This window comes from Asterias amurensis, chromosome 11 (genome assembly GCF_032118995.1).
Source record: "Asterias amurensis chromosome 11, ASM3211899v1".
NCBI classification, from domain to species: domain Eukaryota; kingdom Metazoa; phylum Echinodermata; class Asteroidea; order Forcipulatida; family Asteriidae; genus Asterias; species Asterias amurensis.
In genome coordinates, this window is record NC_092658.1 from 2,609,492 (window position 1) to 2,634,754 (window position 25,263).

The 25,263-nt window shown below is 37.6% G+C and overlaps 1 protein-coding gene across 1 annotated transcript; it reads right to left on the reverse strand.

The window, feature by feature from the left end:
- Window positions 1-10: 10 nt before the first annotated feature.
- Window positions 11-15,603, reverse strand: LOC139944120 (uncharacterized). Its single transcript, XM_071941079.1, has 12 exons — window positions 15,491-15,603; window positions 14,034-14,231; window positions 12,965-13,213; window positions 12,084-12,197; window positions 10,977-11,099; window positions 10,480-10,605; window positions 9,478-9,597; window positions 9,070-9,165; window positions 7,098-7,214; window positions 5,732-5,894; window positions 5,038-5,145; window positions 11-3,034 (listed from the first exon to the last, which is right to left on the reverse strand). Exons 1-12 carry the CDS (start codon window positions 15,549-15,551, stop codon window positions 2,953-2,955), a joined length of 1,557 nt encoding a protein of 518 aa, XP_071797180.1. The 5' UTR covers window positions 15,552-15,603; the 3' UTR covers window positions 11-2,952.
- Between the last annotated feature and the right edge of the window lie 9,660 nt (window positions 15,604-25,263).

Here is a 25,263-nt window from a genome sequence, read left to right on the forward strand (position 1 = left end):
ATCAGCGACATCAGTTTAAGACAAAATGTATTTAGAATCAAACAAATCAATTACCATTATTACTTGGTCCGATACATTGACAAATTTTCAGAGTTAAAAATAGATAGACTGACAGTTTGTGTGTCGCCGCTGATGTCTTTTTATATATGTAGCCATTTTAATGTAGTTGAATACAATTGCTCTAGCAGCAACTCAAAATTTAACAAACATAATCTGCCAAGTACAGACTTGAAATGAAGCATTAGAAAAATAAATAAACTTTACAAAATTGATGAGGTAGGCCCTACTTTTTAACAAGTTTCATTAAGTGAACTTTGTATCCAATCCATATTCCTTAATAATATGGACAAATTAAGTGTGCATTATTTCTACGATAAGGCGTCAATTTACTTCTATTCATCAGCATTAATTTGAAGGTAATTGAATTTTGTTGAGTGTTATGGAAAGGGTAATGTGTGTCGCCCTAAAATTGCGCCTGGATATTCATTTGTCAGTAGGTCTTTACCTTGTAAAAAAAACCAAGGTAATTTTGCGGTCAATTTGTTCAAATCACAAAGCCAGAAAAGTGAACCATTTATAACATTTTCTGCATCTTTCACAGTCATTGACAAAATCACACGCTTACGCCATCCTACTTAAACAGTCAGTATGTTTTATAGTAGCGAGCAATACTGGGGATTTGTGAATTAAAGCCAGAGTTATCCAAGGCCCAAACTTTGTGTATCACAACTTATAACACAATAACAAACCTGTGAAAATTTAGGCTCAATCGGTCATCGGAGTCGGGAGAAAATAACGGGAAACCCCACCCTTGTATCCGCGCGTTTCGCCGTGTCATGACATGTGTTTAAAATAAACCCCTAATTCTCGATATCGAGAATTGATATTGTTTCAATGTTTTCTCAAAAAGTAAAGAATTTCATGGAATAATATTATTTCAAGAGAAGTCTTTCACCATTACCTTCTGTAAACCCGGTAAGTTATTTGATTTGTAAATCTGTGAACTTTTATTTTTTCTTCTGTACCGAAAGTGTCAAATGGCTTTAAAAGATTCGTTTTTACAAATCCAAACTCATGTAGATATAACCATATAACATATAATTTGTGTTAATGATGTTATGGTGAACACAGTTCTCTCTCACATGGCCTAAACAGACAGGTACGTTTTGTCGGTTGTAACCAATAATGGTTTCTGCGAATTGGCTACCTACTGGCAAATGACTGCAACAGTTATTGGTTTATGACCGCCAAAAGGAATCCTAGAAATGGCACCTTTGCACATAGTAAACAATTTTAATGCATTCAAAAATGGTATGAAATACAAGATATGAAATAACACCCATAACACCCATCGGACTGGTATACTAGGCTAGGCTGTGATGTTGGTGTGTCAATTTCTGGGTCAATGCTTCATCCAGACTAAACAGGGCATTCGCAGGCTTTATGGGTAATCATGGTTTGATTGGGAACTTTTGACAAACAAAATTGTCGGAGTAAAGATAAATTACCTCAGAATGATAACATAAATGAGACTGTCGACTGTCTGAGATAACTTTTACCAAGATCAAAACAAGATTCATAACTTTTTCATTGTTCCGTATTTTTACAAGCTAAAAACTAAATAAAACTAGGCCTACTTAAAATTATGAAATTGGTATTCAGACTATATAACCGGTTCGAAAATTGTATATGCCTTCTGATAGCAGAGCAAATTAACGATTTAAGAGAAAACTTGATGTATAAGCGAAAGGTTTAATTATTTTAAAGGAAATAAAAACTGCCATATTTATGTGGAATGTTAAATAAGGCAATCAAAACAAAAAATCTGTAAAATTTCCCTTTTAAATTGAGTTTGTGTAACATAATATTGTGAAGTTAATATCCTGTGAAGTAAGTCCGAATGAATTCGAAAATATACTTAGGCCTACTAAAAGAAGACAAATTGTTATTTTAACGGGTTTAATAAATTATGTACAATGGGCATCTGATTTGTCGGTAGGCCTATAATAAATTCATTTCTCAAAAACGTACCAGTTTCATGTTATCTCAAAAAACAAATCGGTAAAATCGCATTGACTTCCACATTTTGTTGCGAAAGTTCATTTTACCATAAAAGTATTGCACATCAGCCTGCTCTAAACAGGACATGGATAAACAAATTTAAAACACCCCCCCCCCCCAGACAATATCAAAACAATCACGTGTTTGACTACTCTTTTAAATGCGATGATTATTCAGAATCAGAAATGGACCTATTTGCTTTGTGTACCTACGTCTGGCGCATTTATAATTTACCTGAACTATTTTCCATAATTCACACATCTTCAACAAATCAAGAGAAAATCCTTAAGTCCTTGCAAATTACTAACAATAACTTTCTTGTAGATACACACATAATATATACAAAAGCTGCAATTTACACACAAAAACGAATTTAAGCAGCCAATAAAGGATGATCTCAAATGTATAGACATTACAGTTTTCTAATAGCTGGAGTCCATAGGAAACATAAAAAAATATAACGAGTCTCTTACCTCACATTAAAACATGGTAAAAATGTTTTTCTACACAACGCTTCTAGCCAAATTTCTGAAAAACGCGGGGTCAAACAAACCTGCGCGACAAAGGAATTGTGACGTCAGTGGCGGCTATTTGGTGTGGAAAATAGCGCCCTCAGTTTGCCAAAGCTGGAGAACTGTGCTCACACCGAATTAGGGGAATATCGTCACTGGCGTCAAGAGGTCATTATGATAGATAAGCCGTTTATGACTCTCGGCTGAAAAAGTTGCGCGGCCGGGTGTATTTTTGACTCGAGTTATTCATTACTAAATGCAAATTTTGAGAGTAAAATGGTTATTAACCGGTATCTACGATGTCTATTTGGCCATAAAAAGGTAATAGTTGAAATAATGAGATCATCCTTTATTGGCTCTTTAAAAATGAGTAGAATATTTAGATGTTACTCGTCGGCATTTCATCAGTGCTGACCGGCCAGGGCTCTTCCCGCGCATTCAGATGAGTTACATTCGTTGCGCTACAAGAATAAAACAAAAAGAGAAATATAAGAAAAGAGCAATGAATACGAGACAAATCAAAATGTGAACCGGCTGTTATTTAAAACTTGGTGTTTATTTCAAGCTAATAAGCTGGAAAGCCAGGTTTCTCTGTTGAAAGGGATTGGAAGACTAGCAGGTCCAATAACTTAATGTAAGAAGGAAAGGAAATGTTCATGCCAATTTGACTAATGTTTCAAACAAAACTGTGTTCTAGACCACTGAGGGCAGGTCTACTAAAACAATACATCAAAATGTCATAGAGAAAACAAAGGATTACATAAGAAATACCAAAATAGACTAAGGGCAAGTTTGATCAATGTTCAAAAAGGACAACAATATATCAAGATGCTAAGGTAGACTAGTCACATGTCTAACTACAAAATCAAAAACTTCAGGAAAACACACAATTATTATCGAGGTCATAGAGAAAAGACCAAGAGTCTATACGCTAAGGTACACTAATGGCAAGGCTAACTACAAAACATACCAATATGCAGAAATTACAAAAATATTATATCTGAGCAAAACATAAATACTCAGAAAGAACACAAATATTATATCAAAGATAAAAACAAAATAATTTCATATCTAACTGCAAAACACAAATATGTAGAAAGAACACAAATATTATATTCGAGACACTAAGACAGATTAATGGCAAGTATTATAATAACAAAACATAAATATGCGGAAAGAACACAAAATATTATATCTGAGATAAAGACAGACTTATGGCAAGTCTAACTGCAAAACACAAATAATATGCAGAAAGAACACAAATATTATATTCGAGATAAAGACAGACTAATGGCAAGTCTAATCACAAAACATCAATAAAGAAGAAAGGTAGAAAAAAGTTACTAAGACGAGCTGCAGAAAAGAATACAAACAAAACATCAATATTACAGAGAGGACAAAAAACATTATGTAATTAAAAGACCAGATGTAGGTTCAAGCAAACCCAACCTTTTTCTCTACTAATACAGGCAAGCCTGTACTGAGGGTTATCATTAAGTTTATCATTTTATTATTCTAAGTATATTTTTTGTAAGTTCTTAATCTATAGTTTGCAGTGTTATCAACCCGAATTGGCAGATACAAAAACAAAAACAAATTTGGTCAACCAAGTATTAGAAAACATGTAGTACCATTTCAAGATTTGTTCGTGGCAGTATGCAACTTTGGTCAGAACAATATTATGCAATTGTGCAATTTACTTTTCAGTTATTCAAAAACAGTACATTTGTAAACAGATGGGGATGTATTTTGTAATACCTTCTTGTAATGTCTGTTTTGAAATAAAGAGAATAAAGTAAGTTCTTCATTTTAAAAAGTGTACAATTTTTTTCGAGACAGGGACACTGTACAAAGAAACTTTCAGGGCAGTAATAAATGTTAATTATGACAACTAATATTTTCAAGTTAAGCAGAAAGACACACTACTAAGCAGTTTTGGGCTGTTTTAAATTTTAAATCAAATTTTTGCCAACTCTGTAACAAGCACAATAACACTGTGCTAAGCAGTTTTCTCAGCAGTATTCAAATTTGACCAATTTTATGATGTAGCAGAATGACTATATAAGCCTTTTTGAGTTATGGCACACGTGGTATACGAGTGTACTGTTTGGTTTGGGTGTATAAACAGACAAGTTTACCCAAACCTTCTAGTGTTGTAGCATTGTGTCCGCCATATCTCAAAAAGGCTTATGGACTACTCAATTTGCTATAGCAGTATTCAATGTTCAGTCAAACAATGAACCGATTCTATGCAAAGCAAAATGACCCAAGCAGTTGTTTTTTTTGGCATGTACTGAATCTTGACGCGACACTTGAATTAGACAAAGTGACACTTCTGAAGTGCAACGACACTGTACACTAAGCAGTTTTCTTGGCAGTATTCATCATTGAATCAAAGTTTGCCCATTCTACAGTAAGCGGAAAAGATACTAAGCAGGTTTTGTTTTGGCAGTAGCTTGCTAACCCTGTTTGAGGTAAGAGTATGTTACCCATCTCCATCTCCCGAGGCTGCGAGTCCACGAAACGGTTGTTTTCCTCGTAGTCTGTCAAATGGTTCTTATCCTCGTAGTACCTGCATTTAAAATGTTAAGGATGATGAGAAGTACTTATTTTTTAAGAGTACATTTATTCCAGGGGAAAACCCACGCAATCAAGTAGGCACTGAAAACCCAACCCACACAGTGGCTCCAGTGGGATTCGAAAACCCTCCCAGAGGTGGAAGGTGAGTAAAGAAACAACTACGCCAACTCCAACCCAACCGTTTCCAGTTTCAAACAAATTTGCTCAATTTTGGAACTCGAGCTCTGGTGTTTCTGTTCAGAAGAGTGTGGGTTGGAGTCCAGTTTGTGGCACTTGTGTCCCTGAGCAAGACTGTTAACTATAATTGTTATTCTCCGACAAGGAGTAAATTGGTATGCACCTTTGAGGGCAGAGATGGTTCTTGTGATTAAATTAGCTTAGTAGCGTCATATTTGTTGCACAGGCTGTATACTCACTCCCCAGGGAGTTGAGATGGTTTAAAGTATTGATTAAATGGGCTAGTGACCAGGGGTTACAATGTTGGAAGCGCTTTAAGACGCCCTTCGAGTGTGTAAAGCACTATAAAAAACAGGATTCATATTACTATGATTTGATTAAACTGTCACGATGCAACTCACCGGTTGTCGTAAGACTTCCAGGACCTCAGCGCGATGAAGATGAGGAGTAGGAGAAGCAGAAGAGCCAGAACACTGATGAGGATGATCCAACCTATGCCGAGGGTCTGGCCGGTGCTTGATCCAGTGCCGTCACCGTTGGCACTCAGCTGAGACGTGTTCGGATCTGAGGTACGAGATGTGAAAAACAGTTGTTGAAATTGAGGCAATGAGAAGGAAAGCAGGGGTCAATTTTCAAATGAGTCCTAACTTAGACGTAAATTAGTCATAACTTAGGACTATCCTAACTTAGGACTATTTCTAACTTAGGACTAGTCTTAACTTAAGACTAGTCCTTACTTAAGACTAGTCCTAACTTAAGACTAGTCATAGGACCCTTTAGGAGTTATTAAAAATTTGAGATAAGACTAGTCTTAACTCTCTGTGAAATCCACCCTAGGAAGGACTGGCACCGATTTCACAAAGAGTCGACATTTGATCTTAACTGCAAATCAATCGTAGTTGCTTAGTTAAGTGTGATGACAAAATACAAATCACTATAGTCGTACAGACAATTTGTCTTGTGATGGATTTTATTGCTCTGGAAGTCGGCCCCTGGACATGCAACTTCGTATACAACTTCTATTTTCAGATAATCCACTTTGGGTACAACAGGGATTCCATACCTTACTCAACATATTTATTTTCATAATAAAAAAAAGTATGTGAAAATGCTGCGCATAAGCAATATGTAAAACACGGCAAAAGGCAAATATAGTAATAAAATAGTATATCAAGTGCCTGGAAGCTTGTTTCTTCATAAATGTATTATTATTAACATTAATAATTTGAAACAATGGAGGGTGAAAACATTACAAAGATGAACAAAAGTGACAAAGGGGTCTAGATAAAAACATACAAAAAAGGGGTAAAATTGCATGTAAACAGCATTTATCGATGTCTTCCAGACACACAAAGTAAAGTTTTGTCCCAGTACTAGACTCATACATTCATAAACATTTATTTACATACTTTTAAGAAATATAATGATGAACACATGTAGTTATGGAGTAAAGCAAAGGTAACAATATGTATGATGAATGAAATAAATAGAGTATAGGGCTATTTTGATCAGCAGAAGCTTGTAGAAAACAGCAAAAAAAAACAAAAAAAAAACAGACACATAAACAACAGGATAAACAAACATAAGGGAAAAGCGGATCCCACCTTGCAGCTAATGATATTCATATTTTTACACACATGTTTATAAGCATCAGTTCAGGCTTTTAAAAATGTACAATGAGGCAATGAAAAACAAAGGATTGCCTAGGATCTAAAAGAGTTATATTGTACAATTTTTGCATTTCCATTTTTTAGTGGTTGGTCTGACCTCTGAAACTGCAGGTTGCTCCGGAGAAGCCAGTCAAGCAGACACAGCTGAAGAAGTTTTCCCCATCGATGCATCTTCCTCCATTTTTACAAGGATTGCTCAAGCATTCATTTATATCTAGAAATTCCAAGGAAAATCAATATTGAAATGATTCAGATCGGTTGCCTAATTAAAGACAAAGTGTAGGCTTGTCAGTTAAAGGTACCGGACACTATTGGTAATTATTCAAAACAATTGTAACCATAAAAGTGTACTTGGTTATGAGCATGGGAGAGCTGTTGATAGTATAAAACATTGTGAGAAACGGCTCCCTCTGAAGCAACATAGTATTATTTAAAGGGTAAATTTTTGCTAAAATATTAAAAGACTTCAGGCCTGAAGTACTTTATTAGGCATCTGAAAGCACACAAGTTTAGTGTTTTTTCTTTCATTATTCTCTTGAAATATTTCTGACCAAATGAGTCAAAATTTGTTTTGTATTCATATATGCGGGATACACCAAGTGAGATTACTATAATAATAATAATAATATAATAATAAGACTTGTAATGCACACATATCCACCCTGCTGGGTGTTCAAGGCTGGTCTTTGACAATGGGAGACTTTCAAACGCAAGGTGGCAGCAGATTTACCGGGTAAATTTCCATTGTGTACGTAGTTCTGAACATGCGCATAATTCTGAGAACAATGGCTTAACCCGGTAAGTCTGCTGCCACCTATCATCCCAGAAAGTCTCATATTACCAAAGGTGTCCATGTCTTCAAAGGTTTTATACAGAATTGGTAAGGCCAAACAAAATCATTGTTGTGTCTTTGAAACCTTACTGATGGTGATGTTCATCGTAGAACAATATTTTCTGTTAAATATTTTCAAAAGAAGTCATATTCCAGGAAAAGTGTTTCTGTAAAGCTAACAAAAGGATGTAACAGCTGGCTTCAGTTGTTACAACCAAAATTAGCGACACTTTGGTTCCGTGCTTGCTAAAAAATGTGAATGGTTTTTACACTTTTTTCCCCGCCTCAACAAATGAATTATGCTAATTTTTTCACTGGTTTTAAATAGTTTGAAAGTCGTGGAAATTACTGAAGAAAAAACTTGTGGTTTATCTTAACTGACACAATTAATTTAAAGAGGCAAAAATAAAAACATAAAAATATAATGCCTGGAAACACAAACAAATTCCAATGAATTATACTGAGTACTGAACTTAAGCCTACTTTATACTGTCTGTTTTTTCTTACCAGTGTTGAAATAAGTTTTGGTAAATGGGATAGTGGCGGGAAATAAATACTCGACTCGGAGGGTCACGATTCCTCAGTGTCAAATCTCAGTTATGACAGACAAGTCTGAGTCAACTCATGAGTCACCAAAAGTGTGACTCGTCAAGTTGGACTCTGGAGTCTGGCTCCTGAACTCCAATTCCACAACAATACTTATAGAGGCAATGATACCCAACCTCGCTATCATGGGCAGCACACCGTATCATGCTAGCTCTGCGTATGTCTCCAACCCCTGGGAGGGAAACTCTGGTCCGTGTTTTTGATTGGCTATCATATACGCGCAAAATATGAAACGCCGTGCGTCTTCAAAAAGCTCTTTAGGCCGAAATGCATGCGTATAAAGATGTACGTATTCACGTTTTTTGTCACACAACACTGAACGCCAAGGCAAATTTATGACTTTTATTACACACAGCACATCCAGCGTGTGCGTTACTAACGCCCAATACAGAACGGATCAACCACAGGACTAATTGTAATATCCCATATATTTTGATGTTTTGGAGTTACACTTCCAGGGGTTATGGTCGAGCAAGGCATGCTGGGAAAAAATGGAGCGGCGAGATTGATCACCCCTGGAAACGAGGTTGAATGATACCTCACGGGATTGTTCTCGCCAGAAAAAGACAAGCGATCACGTATTAAAGTTGATGCTACTCGTGTCATACTCGGCAATTAAGTTAGTACTCACTGACTTCACAGAACTGTCCGGTGAAACCTTTGCTACATATGCAGTTGTTGGCTCCAAAACAAATACCTCCATTCTGGCAGATACAATCTTGAGTTGCTGTCACCAACAAAGAGAGAGAGAACAAAAATTGTAAATCTTTGACATTTTAAAAAAAAGGCAATGGGGAACAAAAAGTCTTCACTTAACATAGGATATGGAAGGTTTTTAAAATGTGTATACTCACCACTTACTGCTAGAAACAAAAGAAATGTAAACAAGGAACTACATTAAAGAAATAAAAATAAATCATTTCCCTGGGTCCTTAAAAGAACCTTCTCTGAGTTAAGACAATGGACAGTTGAACGGCATGCCAAAATCCTCAACAACAAAAAAGGCTCGAAGTGGTCCAGGGACAAACATATTACCCACCTATTTCGCAGAATGTGCCGATATAACCGCCAGGACAATTGCACACGACGTTTCCTGTAGCGTCCGAACAGACTCCCCCATTGTAGCAGGGTGGTGGTGTCCTTGCACAAAGGGCTAAAGCTGCAGAGCAAATGATTAGTCAAGAAGTTTAATAAATAGGGCTGGATGTCTACGGATATATAAGGAATTTCCAAACAGTGTCTGAAACTTTAAAGTGAATTTTTTCATCAAGACATAAGTTTTGTGGTGTTATTGAAAATCTTAGTTTATCTAATTCGCAAACTACAAGTTAAACACTATTGTCATGTCAACAAGGTAAGTTTATATGATAGACACAATCTTTGCGGGCAACTTGGGTTTTGGCTTCTGGCTGCCTTGAGCATTCTGATTTGTCTACAGAGCCAAGTTAATGATGATGTTTAATATGCTTATCACATGGTGTCAGATGGGATTAAAATCCCTGCAAAGTTAAGAAATTGGAATGATTGAAACCTCCGTGTGCTTTGAGACTAGACTGCACAAATTCAACAGAGGGCGACAAACAATAAAATTGATAAGCATATTGTACTATTATCATTACAGTTCTCTGACCAATCTTGGAAGAAATTTAAAAGAATTTAAAAGAGGAATTTTAAACTATGAGTACTGAGTGATGCTCATGATTTTTTTTTTGCATATTTCATAGGAATGCATTCAAATGATGACTTTCTTTGACCATATAAATGGTCGTCTTTTTACTGTGTGGCATCATGGGGAAGTATTTTCATGTGGGAAGTAAACAATTGTAAATCAGTGTGCCACACAATAGGTTAATATGTACAAATGTAAGATTTTGTAATCACAATGTGTCTTTTGAAAGAGAACCTCAGTTCGAAAACATCTTGTCTTGGTGTCGTATAATTGGTTTGTTGAAATAGTTGTTTTGGCATGTTACTACACTTTTTTAGCATGCTATTTTGACAAACTTTACACTATAGCACAATGTGTTATTGTACAACTCACCAGATTCGCATAGTGTCCCCGTGTAACTTTGTGAGCAAATACACAAGAACCTTCCGTCAATGACATCCACACATTGAGCTCCGTTGAAACAGGGGCTGCTCTGGCAGGATCTGGTGCCAGTTTGGACTGAAAGATAAAAACAACGGGGTTCAATGTGGGGAAACAATGTATAATAATTTAATAAAAACTTATAGCGTACACATATCCACCGATAGAGTGCACATGGCACTTACAATAAAAGTTATCACACAAGCGCGAGTTAAATACGAAAAAATATAGCACTTCTGCGTCCCATATCCACTGAGGCCGAAGGCCGAGTTTGATATGGGACGCAGACGCGCTATATTTTCCGTATTTCCACGAGCGCGCATGTGATAACGTATTTATCTTCAAGCAAACTTGGCGCAACATAGAACACACTTTAACAAAAATTAACAAATTTACACATCGAAAATTATGGAATAGTTGGCATTGGTCCTATAACCAACAATAATTACCAGTTTGTTGGCAGTTAGCTCCGGTATATTGCTGTAGACAACTGCAGACATAGGACCCATCAGTCACTGTATGGCAAGTCCCTCCATTAAGGCACACAGTACCTTGGCACTGAGTGGAAGTAACTGTAAGGATAACAGTAACCCGTAACTGTTAGTGTGACGACCTTACCCGGAGAATACCCACTTTGAAAACAAAGATCATGAAAGCAGTTCATACAGTTCTGGGGGGAAGTAGCTGTAAGCCTCCAAGAGCAAGTTTGAGTGTGCACAATGGTTAACTAAAGGTTGACCTTTTTGACTCAAACCCAGGCTGGTCGACCATTGGTTGACTACTGTGGTCAACCATTTGGAACCAGCCTCGAGCCCATGGTTGCTTCACTGGTCCCAACAGCATGTTCCATTCTAACATGTGTTAAGCGCAGAAGGGAACCAGTGACACTTTAGCGAAAAGGTGGAAGGTTGATTAGACTAGCTACCACCGAGTCGTGCGGGTGAGTACGTCACTGCGCATGTGCGTTGCTAGTCTGTGGTCGACCACCGATAGTGGACTAAATGTGCGCACTTGAACTTGCTCCTATCTGTAAGTGTGATATCATTCCGTTGAGACTAACCACCATGAGAACAAAGATTATAAGCAGTTTATACAATTCTGGGGAAAAGTAGCTGTAGGCCCAACAATAATAGTCATCCTATCAGGGCCCAATTTCACAGAGCTGCTTAGCACAAAATTTGCTTAGCGTGAAATTTGTTCCTTAATTAAAACAGGATTACCAACCAAATGTTTATTTGTTGCATTTCGCTTGTTACTGGTATTTAGCAATAGGTTGCTTATCCTTAAGATCACGTTGAAATTTGGTTGATAATCCTGTTTTTTATCGAGAAAGAAATTTCATGATAAGCAAATTTTTGTGCTAAGCAGCTCTGTGAAATTGGGCCCTGATAGGATGACTAACCACCATGAGAACAAAGATTATTAGCAGTTTATACAATTCTGGGGGAAATTACATTGGTTTTCAAACTTTGCATAATTGGGAAAACAATCTACAACCCAGGCCTGTTAGGACAAGTTTAACATTGTACATTCTCGTTTGGATAAAGTATGCTCACCAAGTTCACAGTTTGGTCCCTGTCGCCCTGCTGTACAAATACAGACGTAGCCGTTGATGACATCGCGGCACTCCCCGCCGAACTGACATGGGGAGCTTGAACATTCATCCACATCTTTAACAACAACAAAGTTTTTACCATCAACAAAATATCAATAATTATGGACAAAATGGAATATTTGAAAAGACACATGACTCCAAAAGTTTGTACTATAGTACAAGTCAAGGAAATAGCATTTCAAATTCTTTTACATTCACCATTGTTTACTTTGATTGCAAGAACCAAAATGAGGAAATTTCAACATGACCATATGCACCATGTGAAAGGTTTTTTCTTTGCTTTCAGTAAAATATTGCAAAAAAATGATATCCTTAAAGAAGCTGGACATTGGTATTTGTCAAAGACCACTATTCTCACTAGGTGTACCTGTCATAATATATTGCCAAAATAACAAATCTGTGAAAGTTTTGACTCAAAGAAAAAACACCCATGTTGCACAAGTTTGTGTGCTTTCAGGTGCCTAATAAAAGGCTTCAAGCCTGAAGTTTTTATTATTACTTTGGTGATGAATAACCACTTTCTTAAAAACCACAATAGTTCAGAGGGAGCCCTTTCTCAAAATGTTTTATAATATTAACAGCTCTCCATTGTTTGTTACCAAATATGTTTTTATGCTAACAATAATTTTGAGTAGTTACCAATAGTGTCCAGTTTTTAAGGAAAACCAAAGGCAAGTTCTAAGAAAACTTCTACTTAAAGTTTTTACGGTAGTACAAAGATAAAAACTGACAATTATTTACTTATTTCACATCAGTCTCCACTGTAGCCTCCCCGACAGACGCAGTAGATGGACCCCTGATCCCCACGTATAACACACATGCCTCCATTAGCGCACAGTCCCGCGTCGCACTGCGATACCACAGCTCCGGCCAACGGGACATCCTTCACTGTGATTGAGAATCCCTTCCCGGTCTGCCAGTGATCCGACGTGAACTTCAGCCACGCGTTGGCATCGTCGATGAAGAACGGTGCAATGAGCCCCGTGCCGGACTCTCTCATGACAATGGAGGCCGCGTCGGCAGGGTTGTTCCCGTGACCAATCTGGACGATATCCTGTTCGTATGGTGGCCCTGAAGGGACATCGCATATCGCAAACGTGTGCGCATACGTATGCAATGTCGTGAAACAATTCGCAAATATGTGCGCACACGAATGCAATGTCGTGAAACAATTCGCGAATATGTGCGCACACGTATGCAATGTCGTGAAACAATTCGCAAATATGTGCGCACACGTATGCAATGTCGTGAAACAATTCGCGAATATGTGCGCACACGTCTGCGAATATTATTTGCGATGTCGTGAATTTTATTGCATACCATGTTGCATACCTTTGAATAAAATGTCTAATGATCTGGGGGGTTTCTTTCCAACAGTGAGATAAGCGGTAGTCATTGCAGCAGTAGTTTTTGTTGTGAGGCAAGCGAGGCGTGTGGTCGTCCTTGGCCTGGTGCCAAGTTCCTGGGTATACACACGCTTTACAGAGGGAGCCTGCTGTAGCGCCACAGTACTCCCTAGATCGGTAACAAATTATCCACAACTATGACATCATCCTAACGGTATGCAACATGGTATGCAATAAAATTCACGACATTGCAAAACAAATCGCACTCGTGTGCGCACATATTCACGATTTGGTTCACGAAATCGCACTCGTGTGCGCACATATTCACGATTTGGTTCACGAGATTGCATACGTGTGCGCACATATTCGCGATTTGTTTCACGACATTGCATACGTGTGCGCACATATTCGCGAATTGTTTCACGACATTGCATACGTGTGCGCACATATTCGCGAATTGTTTCACGATATTGTATACGTGTGCGCATATCTTCGCGATTTGTTTCACGACATTGCATACGTGTGCGCACACGTTTGCGTTATGCGATGTCCCTTCGGGGCCACCATATGTTCGCATTCTGTTTCCAGGTCGTCAATGGTGAAGCTGACTCTGCGATCCGTGGAGGAGGCTATGATGTTGTAGAGGCAGTTCAGGTTATCCATGTAGTTGTAAGGGTAGTTGGGGCTTGTGATTCGGATTTCTTGACCCTCGGTCAGAGTGTACTGTTCGTTACAGTTTGAAGCTTTGGACATAAGAGGAAGAAGAGAATGTTAGTTTCCATTTGAAGAGATATTCAAAAAGCCGTGAACAATTGTCAACATGAAACTGGGGTGGATTTCACAAAGAGTTAGGACTAGTCTTATCTCGAGTTAAGACGATCGTTACTAGTCCTAACTTAGGACTAGCTGTACGTTTTTGATATCTCTTAGGACTTGTCCTAACGTTTTTGATGTCTCTTAGGAGGACTAGTCCTAACTCTTTGTGAAATCGACCCCTGGTACACAAAGTATACAAACAGCAATCTAACGACTGATTTTAATATACTGTATAAAAATCATCCAGTAGTTTAAAAGCAACACAAAATAACCATTTAAAATTCAATAGTTCATTATATAACCTGAGCTTTCTGGATAATAGTAGGAAGTCGTATCTGGTGCCTAAATCTATTTTTATTATTATTGGTTTATTAAAAATTCAAACATCGCAGCCCGAGGGCTGAATTGAGTTTAAAAGATACACAATAAGAATAAACATTATAAAAACATTAAAATGGTGAGTGATTACAGAAAAATTGTTTAATTGTTTAACAATAATTGTTGAAAAAAAACTACAAATAGGATTCCAGCTCCACAAAAAACAAGAAGCTAAAAATTCAACTGTTCAGGAGGGTGGTTAGGGAAGGAATTGGGCTGTTTTTGTACCTGTTAGTTCTACACCTATCAACAAGGTATACTCACAGCGCTTGAACAGACATAAACATTTGAAGACAGGATTTGAATTTTTTTTTTACATTATGATATCAAATTTATGTAGCACTTATGGTGCGGCGGTGCATTCAGCAGCCACTGCCAGGAACATCAGAGCAAACCCTTAATAATAGTGTTTTGCTTAAGGATACAAGTGTGAAGAGTCCAACTCAAACCCACACTCTGCTGATCCGAAGTATTATGTATAAGAACCAAGTAGGATTTGAAACTTTGCATGGTGGAAATACGATATGAAAAGGTTTGCGATAAATACCATGTTATGACTATCACTATAAATAAGTTGCGGTGGTTCTGAATAGAACCGTTGGTTTCAACTCAACGTTTCGATCGGTATGCTCTGATCGTCTTCTGGAGAAAGCAGAATTCATTTACCCTTGACAAAACCAATGATATATGCAAGTTACATTTTGTATTTCAAACAATCTTTAGTGATTTATCAAAAGAAATTTTTTCAATAAAACTCAAGAAACTTCAGAGACAGATGACTTTGTCTTGAAGTGCTATGGATACTCACTTAATTGGCACTGGGTACCAGCGAACTGTTCTGAGCATGAGCAGGTATACACGGAGTGCATCTGATCGAAGACACAGTTATATACCACCGTTGCCACAGGGAGGTGAGCACAGCGTAACTACCAAGAAAGAAAAAAACATCATCAGACGATATCTTAAATGGGATTTAAAATGGCTTCTCAGAACCCGGGGTCAAATTTCAAAGAGCCACTTTTAAAAGCACACAAAGTAGGTATTCAAAAAATAGGTTATTTACCATAATAAGGATAAAGCACACAAAGAAGTTAAGCACAAACGAATTCTGCTCATCAGAATAATAAAACCAGCTAAGTAACAATCCCCTAATTGGTGACTTCCTGCCCATTTATGATAGCAGAAAATTGTTCAGTGAGTTAGTCTACCTAGTTTTCAGTAGAGGTGCGAAAAAGCCCCCATCCAACTGAGCCCAAATTTTGATTTTTGTTTTGTTTTATACATTTGTTGGCAAACATGATGAGGATACAATCACCAAAAAGAATAACCTGCCTTTAAAGAGATATTCATAAATACCTCAGACAGTTTCGCTATTCCTATTGGTGGAGAGCGCATCACGTGGGTGTGTATCAACCTTTGTTTATTAATTCATGGGCGTGACACGCAACCTTGCACCTGTTCTTATAAGACAGTTTATTCATTCCTATTGGTCGAGAGCAACGGCTGAAACAGTTGTGCCACATCACGCGATACGCGCGACGCGCACAGCATTCCCTTTTAAGGAGTTGTTTACCCGAGGGCGGCGGAGGGCTTTACCATTTCATAGCTGGAGGGGTGTTGTGTTGAAACCATGCAACAGTTGTATACTTGTTTTTAAGAGGAGTTTTGGGCGGATTTAGAGTAAAGTTTGCTCCATTTTCACTCAGAAAAAAGTGATACTGATTGACTTTCAATCTCAAATAGCGAAAATAGCCACCACTCGGACAAGAGAGTGGCATTTTCAAGAGAGTAGTATTTCCAAGAGTGTGACCCGTTCTAAGTTATAAACAAAGCATTTTGATAAAGACCAGGTGGTCATGGCCCCTTAGTGTTTTGGCCCACGTAGTAGACCGGCAACAGGGAGACAACATCAACTTCTCCCTTCACTCCTGAACAAAGTGCATTCTCTGCCGAGAAGTCTTGTCTGCTGTGGACTTGAAGTCACAGACAATATTGTTTGTGTTTGTTGTTTGTATAAAGAAAATCCATATATCTTGTCAAAAGAATGTCGAGAGTAAACCTTTGGTCCCTTTAAAATTGAGCCTTTTATTTCAAACAATTTTGTATAATTTGTTTATAACTTCCAATTGAACATAAAGTTTGCGCACAATGCTTTAGATTGATTAATATTAATGTAACGAGAACGCAACCTTATTTCTTGCATTATTATATCCTGTTTTGGGAGCATTTCATTATCATTATTATTTCTTTAATGTTTTACTTCTGTACTAGAAATAATGTACAATTGTGCTCAGAAAGAGGACAACTCTCTCATTTTCTTTAACTCGCTAGGTTTACTTCCTTAAGTTGTATTTTTTTGCACATGTTCCTAAAAATTAGAAAATGGCATGTATACGTCTACTTGGTTCTTTTAAAAGAGGCGGAGTTTTCACACAGATTGTAGATGTTTATTAAAAGGCAGTGGACACTATTGGTATTTACTCAAAATAATTATTGGCATAAAACCTTACTTGGTAACGAGTAATGGGAAGAGGTTGATAGTATAAAACATTGTGAGAAACTGCTCCCTCTGAAGTGCCATAGTTTTCCAGAAAGAAGTAATTTTTCACGAGTTTGATTTTGAAACCTCAGATTTAGAAATTGAGGTCTCAAAATAAACCACTAAAAAAAGCACACAACTTCGTGTGACAAGGGTGTTTTTCTTTCATTATTATCTCGCAACTTCAACGACCAATTGAGCTCAAATTTTCACAGATTTGTTATTTTGCATATGTTGAGATACACCAATTGAGAAGACTGGTGTTTGACAATTACCAATAGTGTCCAGTATCTTTAATTGAACACGAAACCTTCAAGAGCATAACAATAACTATTGACTAAGTTCCATTACTTTAAAAAAAATGTAGGCTTGTTGTCAGAGTCGATTCGTAGTAACATTTTTTAAACTGTGGATATGGGTAACGCCAAAATGAATATTCTTGATCCCCGATGCAAACTTAACATTTATTAAGTACATATATTAAAGTATAGTGTTGTTAGGAGTTTACTCAAGTTCATTTGTTCATTACGAGTAAAATAAGCAGTACATGAATAGTTTAATAAACACAAAAAAAACCAAAAAAACAAAACCTTTATATTTTGTTATCGAGGTAATTGTGAACTGCTTACAACCATTGCTAACGTCATGTGCAATGGGTCTATGGAAATAAAAAGGGAAATTCCCTGTGGCATTATATCACCGACCTGCGGTAAAGTGCATCAAACCTATGCAAAAAGTGAAGAGAAAAGAAAGAAAAGAAATGGTCAATATAACGAAATATGCAAGAAGTGGTAACAATTTTTCGCATTGGTAACACAGTCACGTAATTGATGATGGGCAGTTGGAAACATCCATTGTACATGTTTAAATGTTTTGCCTAACGAATGAGGACACTATGTTGCAATCCAATGTATCACTGGGGCAAGCCTTAGGAGTAAATCTTATGATACCAGGATTATGAGGAGTATGAAGTACCAATTTAAGACCCAATTTAATAACGTTTTTACTCAGTGGGTCCACTTTACTGTAGCAGGAAATAACACACCGTGGTGCCTGTCGCATTATTATCATAACATTTACAAGGAAAGGTGGAATGTGGCTAGCTAGCCTTTGGTGGTGTTTCGGCATTTTAGGAAGTCCAAAAAACACATAGTTAGACCAAACTACCAAGTTCTTATTAATATAAGCGTTCATTTTTTTTTTTTTTTTTTTTTTTTTTTTTTATTATCCATGCTTCTGTTGTCCCTTTTTTACGATATAGTGGATATGACTCATAGTTCTGAGTAGAACCAGCGCCATTAAAGGGTGGGTTGTCTTCATTCTTGTGCGTCACAAACTGAAAACAGAAAGATAGTTAAAGTTTTAGACTTGACAAAATGAAGAAGTTGTTGCTGTTTGTGATCGTTATTGTGTTCGTGGTAGGATCGTTGGCTCTTGATGGTAAGTAGCTCTGCCTCTGCGGTGGTACGCCAAATAATATGCACATAATTGCTACGTCTAGTTTGGGAACTATCGTAAAACTGAAATTTGTCATAAAGCTAAATAATGGCAGCTTGCGTGAATTTGCCATCAGGGCCATTTTTGTATAATGTTATCACTCCATTGCACGTAGGCCTACGATGTATTTATAATAATATAGGTTTTCTCGGTCAATTTTGTTAAATGAGCGACCAATTTAATTTCATGTTCCGAATTAAAGCTATTTTGCCTCTCCGGTTTTTACTGCGTTTCAAATTCAGAATTCGGTCATTCATATTTGTTTTGAGGCATTCAAGTTGCTAGCACACTCATTCATTCATGACACACAATCATCATTCAATTTAGCAAAGCTGGTTCGACTAGAGATTTTGTTGATTTAATCATTTAATTTTGTAAAGAGGCAATCAATTTCGCTAAACGATTATTCAAAATAAATGTACGACTAAAGAAATACGAATAAACAGAGTTTTATTTATTAAAAAGATTTATAAAGCGCATTTCCAACATAGACCAATGCGCTTTAAAATAAATGTTTTAATCAAATACAATAGAAAGCAAAAAATCACACACATTAAAAGCACAAAAACAGCACATTAAAGAAGTGTATAAAGGATTAGTAAAAATATAAACCTATACGGGAAAAGCATTGCAAAGAAAAAGTTAAACCAGCCACATTAAAATTCCTTTGGAAAGAGGAAAGTTGCATTAGGGTCGTTACGAAGGCTCACAGGAAGACTGTTTTAAATAAAAGTCTGGATCCTGAAACAGAAAAAGACTTGTCCACGAAAGTTCTTTTGGTGGACGGTATGGCAAGTCGTGTGTGATCTTGGGTTTATCTAAGCCCTTGGCGACCAGAGTCTTTTTTATATATTCAAAAACTCTTGACCCATCCGATGATGATTCGGAGAAGTCGAGATTATCAAGGGCAAACTGTGTAAGTTTCCCAGGTATTATATTTGGAGGAATGAATATATTGCCATCTTTGGTTTCGTCAGTGATCTGATCTGCTACCGATGTTAAAAGGCGTTGCAGTTCGACATAACTGATGCACAAACCAAGTCTGTTGAGTACAGTGATAAGATCCCTGCTTCTAGTTTTGTGGTACACATAGACAGCCAAACATGTTGTGGAGTTTGAATACTTGTTGCTGTGAAGACAATGTCCTGGGCCAGGTTCGAAACTTTCTCGTGAGTGAACCCCTTCTCTTTATGATAAGTGCACTTATTTTACGTGCATTATATCCTCTCGAGAGGATATAATGCACGTAAAATAAGTGCACTTAAAGAGAAGGGGTTCACTCATGGGATCCTGGTTTGATCAGCAAAAAACTACCCCCCCCCTCCCCTTTTTTTTTAAAGCAGAAGATTTTGGGTTCGTGACTTGAACTGATCACTTGTCTCTAGACAATCAATTTCTAGGCCATGACTATACAAAACTGCTGAGAAATCCTTGGCATTTGATTTTGTGATTTGTCATAAATCATGCTTTTTATAGAGTTGTAACAATCTACTGTTTCTGTTAAGACTTGATGCAATGATTTCCTATTTAAATAGTTCAACGTGAAACGCTTACAGTCCATTTTCCAGACTAGAAAAAAGCATATCCAAAGCGCAAAAGAATACCTTAGTCGGATTTTCCTGCTTTTCAGCTACACTATCTAGAATGCATGGCATAACGCTGTTTTATGAAAATTGCCCCTGCCTTGAAGTACTATAGTCTGGTCCCCTATCATGAGTTAGTGGTCCACTTCATAAGTGGGCCAGTAACTTCCTTACTAAAAGATCTCAGAAGGTAATACTGGAGGGTATTTCATCTTCATCTATTCAAGTGAGTATATGGGTCCTAAACAATCTTCCAGATTTCAGCTAGATGCAAAGACTCCCGTCGCGTAAGAATATCGTCTCCTCAATGTTCAGTAGAATGCAATGGAAAACCTTTGAGGAACGTAGAGCAATCTCTAGGCTAACACTAACTGCTATCGACACGGACCACTATCAACTCAAACCACAGGGAAACCAAACTCCTACTAGGAAATCTATACTATTAAAAGCGTAACCGGCGCCATCTTGGATTGAAAATTAGAAGGTCCATTGGCATGGCATCCTTGTGGAATCCAACACGGTTGTGTCGTTACAGACGTCGGGTTGCAAGTCTACAAAACCCTGAACCGAACTCCCTCTTACGAGTTGTCTGATTGGCTGGAGTCACGAGCGATATCTCCTTACATGTGTGGTTGTCTGGTTTTGATGACATATGGACTGTACCACTAATGGTGTAGCAAATCTGGTGACTAGCTGTCGAAATTATACGTGTTGAACCAGATTGTCATTAATTGCCGATCAAAATAATCTCGTAACCCTCCGGCCTGGCGGCCGTCGGAAGGAGGGTTATGTTATCGCAACTAGTGCAGACATGGTTTCCTTGGAGATAACCCCCGACCCTGACAAGTTGCGTCATGCTCTATTTCTAACCGTGGGTGATACCTGACCTAAGATTTCTTACAAGAGACGTCGAGGAATCTTTGGTCAGGGGACCAGACTACTCTCTAGGGATAGGGACCTTTAGATTCGAGTGAACGTGGACCTCGTTCACGTCGACCACGGTTGTAGTTTTTCCAAGTGACGTCATAACCATAGTTTTGGGGTCGCGACTCTTTGGGGCGCCAAATGTAAAACAATATTTAACGCAATTATTTACATATAATTCATTATATAAGACAAAAGTCATTATTCATCCATTATTTTAGCTTTATTAACAAATAATAAATTTTAAACCACAAAGTTATACATAAGCTTTGCAAGGGTGATGACACACACCGCAAGCATAGAGAATCACACCGGATTCACCAACTCAAGACAGTCCGACCCTTTGAACCAAACATAAACACTTGTGTTGAATAGCTTATCATTACCCTCACTTTTACTTCAGCTGAAGAATTTATTTTTTGTATATTTATTTTCTGTAAATAAAGTGTAAAATCTTTTCGGTCAATAAATAAGTTTATATAATATATATATAGGCCTATATTGGTTACAAAAACTGTCTCCATTTGCAGTGGTATGTGGTAACCCATTTTTTCCACAGCCCCCCACCCAAACCTATTTTGAAAACACCCTACCTTTGATTTTGTTGTTCTTTAATTTGTCCATTAGTTGCATCATGCAAATTGCTCTCTAATCCAACCCTTTCACGTTTCCCTGACCTCTATGGTTAAGCCCATGTCACGCGGGGCAATTTTCTGGCAATCTCGAGGCAATGAAAGTTGCTAGCAACCGGGTTGCTCACAGATTGCCGTGTGTGACATGTCGTGCAATTCGAAAGCAATGCACTGGCAACCCAGAGGCAACGTATATTCCGAGTAGAATGTGACACTTCCACAAACTTACAAAGTGTAAAGACGGTAAGTGATTGCGTTTTTCAAAATATTCTCGTACATCGTTTTGATTGCCCGCTGAGGAGTTGCGGGCAATTTTGGTTGCGTGAGCGTTGCTTCAAAATTGCCGCGTGTGACAACAAAAATGGCCTCAACGTTGCCAGAAAAAAATTGCCGGCAACCTGGTTGCCAGTAAATTGCCTCGTGTGACAAGGGCTTTATATCATACAACGCATTACGTGCCACTTTTATGGTCCAGTAATCAATTCTTTCATACGACCATCCTTTGTCCTCATACTCCTATTGGGGTTCGTGGCATAGTGCTTGCCCCTACTACAGCCACGATCTTTGGTTCAAAGCCACCTGGGCCAAATTTCATAGAGCTGCGTATCACAAAACTTTTGCTTGGCAAAAAAGTCTTCCTTGGTAAAAGAGGATTAGGCCTACCAACAAAATGTCCACGTGGTTTTCAGGAAAGGCAAGCAACAGCTGAATACGTAACAAGCAATATGCAACTTTGGTCGGTAAGTCTGTTTTTATCAAGGCAGAAATGTATAAGGCAGTGGTTTTTCAAATAGAAACTTTGATTGGCTTTAATGTTCCCGGTTTTTTTTATGGATTCTTCCCTTAATCCATTTCCCCCTTTGTCTATATAATAGCAAATGTATTTTTTCTCACTTGTTTATGCCTCTGAAGAAGGTCCAGTTTGGATCGAAAGCTAATTATAAGGCCATGTTCATGCTCCTTCGCTGCGCTCATACGCATGAAAAACAGTTTCACTTTATTGTAGGACACACAATAAAGCACCTTGAAAACAATATTTAGTTTCAGAATTTATTAAATCATGGGAGTGGGCCGTTGTTAAACTGCAGGTGATAATAAATGCGTTTGAGGATAGGTCTATTTCTTTCGAAGACCTATTTATAAGGGATTTTTTTCTAGATCGAATGGGAAAGGCTATAGCCTTTGGTGGTGGTACTACGGTGGCTGATCTCCGCCAACAAATAAACCCTTTTTCAAACGCCATATACGGCGTAATAACGCCCTAAATTAGGGCGTTATAACGCCCTATAATTTAACTGTGAGAGTTTTGTTTTAGTGTTTTTTTGTTCTTGCTTTATATGTACTTGACATATTATTACCCTTCGTGATTGAAGACTAGAAAAATGATTGTCACCATGGACCTTGCTTTTAGCTGTAGCCCTTAACTTATGAAGAAAATATAAAACACTTTACAAAACTTGAACAAGAATATCTAAAAACATTGGATCGGTCTATTGTTGGTCTTTGAAAAGCGTTTGTAACCGTTTGTTATAAAATGCATATGGGTAGAAACATGTTTTAAAAGTAGAATACAATGATCCACCCAACAAGCCTCGCAAAATGCGCAGTTTTCCTTTACCTTGTGACTATCACGGTCGGCCATACAGGGAGTCTAATTTTTGACTCCAACAATAAATGGCCGACCGTGTTAGTTCGCAGAGTAAAAGGAAAACCACGCAATTTCGAGGCAAATTTGTATGGATCATTGTGTTCTACTTTTAAAACATCTTTCTACCCATGTGCATTTTATAACAAACGGTTACAAACGCTGTATAAGATCAACTCGTCCGATCCAAGGCAACGTGTTCCTTATTTACAACTAATACGAGTTGCCCAACATGTTCAACATGCTCATCACGGTCATACAAAGAGTATGAAAGGGGTCGGAGACAACGTGTGACTTTAAAAGGTTTTTAAAATACGCATCAATTTGAATGAACATTTTTGATAAGTAGTACTTTAGGTCGTTTTAACGCCGTAAATTAGGGCGTTATAACGCCGTATAGGGCGTTATTACGCCCTAATAGGGCGTTATAACGCCGTAAATTAGGGCATAATAACGCCGTATAGGGCGTTATAACGCCGTAAAATTAGGGCGTTATAACGCCCTATTTCTCAATTAGGGCGTTATAACGCCGTAATTTAGGGCGTTATAACGCCGTATAGGGCGTTATAACGCCCTACTGAAAAAGGGTTTATTTGTTGGCGGAGATCAGCCACCGTAAGTTTCAGCATTTTTGGAAGTGCAAAAACAAAGTACCAAGTTCTTATTGTTAAAGGAACACGTTGCCTTGGATCGGACGATTTTGTCCTTGAAAAGTGTTTGAAACCGTTTTTTAATGAAATGGAATGCATATTTATGTTAGAAAGATATTTTAAAAGAAGAATATAATGATCCACAAAAGTATCACTCGAAATTTCGTGGTTTTCCTTTTACCTCTTCGACTAACACGGTCGACCATTTATGGGAGTCAAATTTTTTGACTCAGCACGTAATATTTAAGGGAAGCTTTCTACTATCATTATCTTCAAACTGTTTAAGTTAAGTGTAAATCTGTGGACATTGTATTTTTTGTCCTACAAAAGTTACATAGACCCTTTAAATTTCCTTAGATTTTTTGTTTCCTTAGAAATTTCCTAAGGACGTTAACATCTTTCTTAGAATAAGGAAATTTCCTTAGGAGTGGAAACGTTCAGTTGACCTCAGTAATGGGCGCCATAGCGAATCAGAGAGCGTGATGACGTCAACTGCAAGTGGCCTAAAGGGAATAAAACGGGAAATTCCCTTTTGCATTATATCACCGACCTATGGTAAAGTGCATCAAACTGATGCGAAAAAATCAAAGCCGATCTATCAATCTAGCAAGCCTTCGGAGTAAATTTTATGATACCATAGGATTATGAGCAGCATGAAGTACACATTCAAACCCCAATTTAATGAAGTGTTTTACTTGGTAGATCTATTTTACTGTAGCAGGAAATAACACATCGTGGTGCCCGTCGCCTTATTATCATAACCTTTACAAGAATTCAATTTAAATTTGAATGTTTTTGTTTCCTTTTGTGACAATCTTGATGAATGTTGGTGCGCAGATTAGGTCGGTTTCGTCCTCGCCTCAATGCGTTTGAGGTATAGGTCCATTTCTTTTGAAGACCCATTTATAAGGGATTTTTTTTCTAGATCGAATGGGAAAGGCTAGCCTTTGGTAGTGTTTAAGCATTCAAGCAAGGAAGTGTAAAAACACATAGAGGGACCAAAATAGTTCTTATTGTTAAGCGTTCATTTTTTTTCATTTTTTTTTTAAATCCACGCTTTTGTTGTCCCCCCCTTTTTTTTTACGGCATAGTGGGTTTGACTCGAGTACGA